The sequence below is a fragment of the Myotis davidii genome, unplaced genomic scaffold (assembly GCF_000327345.1).
Source record: "Myotis davidii unplaced genomic scaffold, ASM32734v1 scaffold1509, whole genome shotgun sequence".
NCBI classification, from domain to species: domain Eukaryota; kingdom Metazoa; phylum Chordata; class Mammalia; order Chiroptera; family Vespertilionidae; genus Myotis; species Myotis davidii.
The window spans coordinates 401,628-402,344 of record NW_006299480.1 but is presented as its reverse complement, the minus strand read 5'-3'; the positions used below and the strand labels follow the sequence as shown (position 1 = coordinate 402,344).

At 65.6% G+C, this 717-nt stretch overlaps 1 protein-coding gene across 1 annotated transcript in view; it reads left to right on the top strand.

The window, feature by feature from the left end:
• Positions 1-717, top strand: part of LOC102771115 (WD repeat-containing protein 97-like) — a 10,351-nt gene that overhangs the window by 764 nt on the left and 8,870 nt on the right. The window contains exons 2-4 of the mRNA XM_015571377.1: positions 12-195; positions 292-413; positions 592-713. Of these exons, the coding sequence (XP_015426863.1) occupies positions 12-195; positions 292-413; positions 592-713 (428 nt within the window). The remainder of the gene's footprint in view (positions 1-11; positions 196-291; positions 414-591; positions 714-717) is intronic.

Here is a 717-nt window from a genome sequence, read left to right as displayed (position 1 = left end):
GGGTCGCTGCCTGTTGCCTTGCGGGCCCTCGCTGCAGCCCCAGTTAAGCTGCGCTGGTGCCCTCACGCGCCTGGCTCTGGGGCCCCTGGGGCCCAACTACGTCCCTCGCTGCTTTGCAGCCTATGGCTCGGCTGTGCTCACCTTCGATCTGCGCACTTGGACTGTCACAGACGTACGCCAGGATCTCCACAAAACGTGAGGGGGCCCAGGGAGTCGGGGGAGGGAAAGCCAGTTGGGCAGGGTGCAGAGGCTCCTGGGAGGCCATCCTGAGTCCGCGGGGCCTTCCCCCAGCACCATCTCTGACCTGGCGTACTGCGGGGAGATGGAGGCCATGGTGACAGCTTCCCGAGACAGCACAGTGAAGGTGTGGGGGGCTGACTGGCAGATCCGGATGGTGTTCGTGGGCCACACAGGTACACCCCGCCCATGGCTCTCGAGGCCCCTGCTCGCCCCACCCAGCCGTAAAGAGCGCTGCGCTGTCCAGAATCTCTGCCATCTCTGGCCAAGCTTCTCTCTCTATTGTCACCCGAGCTGGTCGGTTTCCCCTCTCTCAGTCCCTGGTGCACCCGAGTGACACGCGCCCTCCTGCAGGCCCGGTGACAGCTATGGCCGTGCTTCCCAACACGACCCTGGTGCTATCCGCCTCTGGGGACGGGACGCTCCGCACGTGGGACCTGCAGGCGGTGGCTCAGGTGGGCGAAGTGATGCTGAGCTACT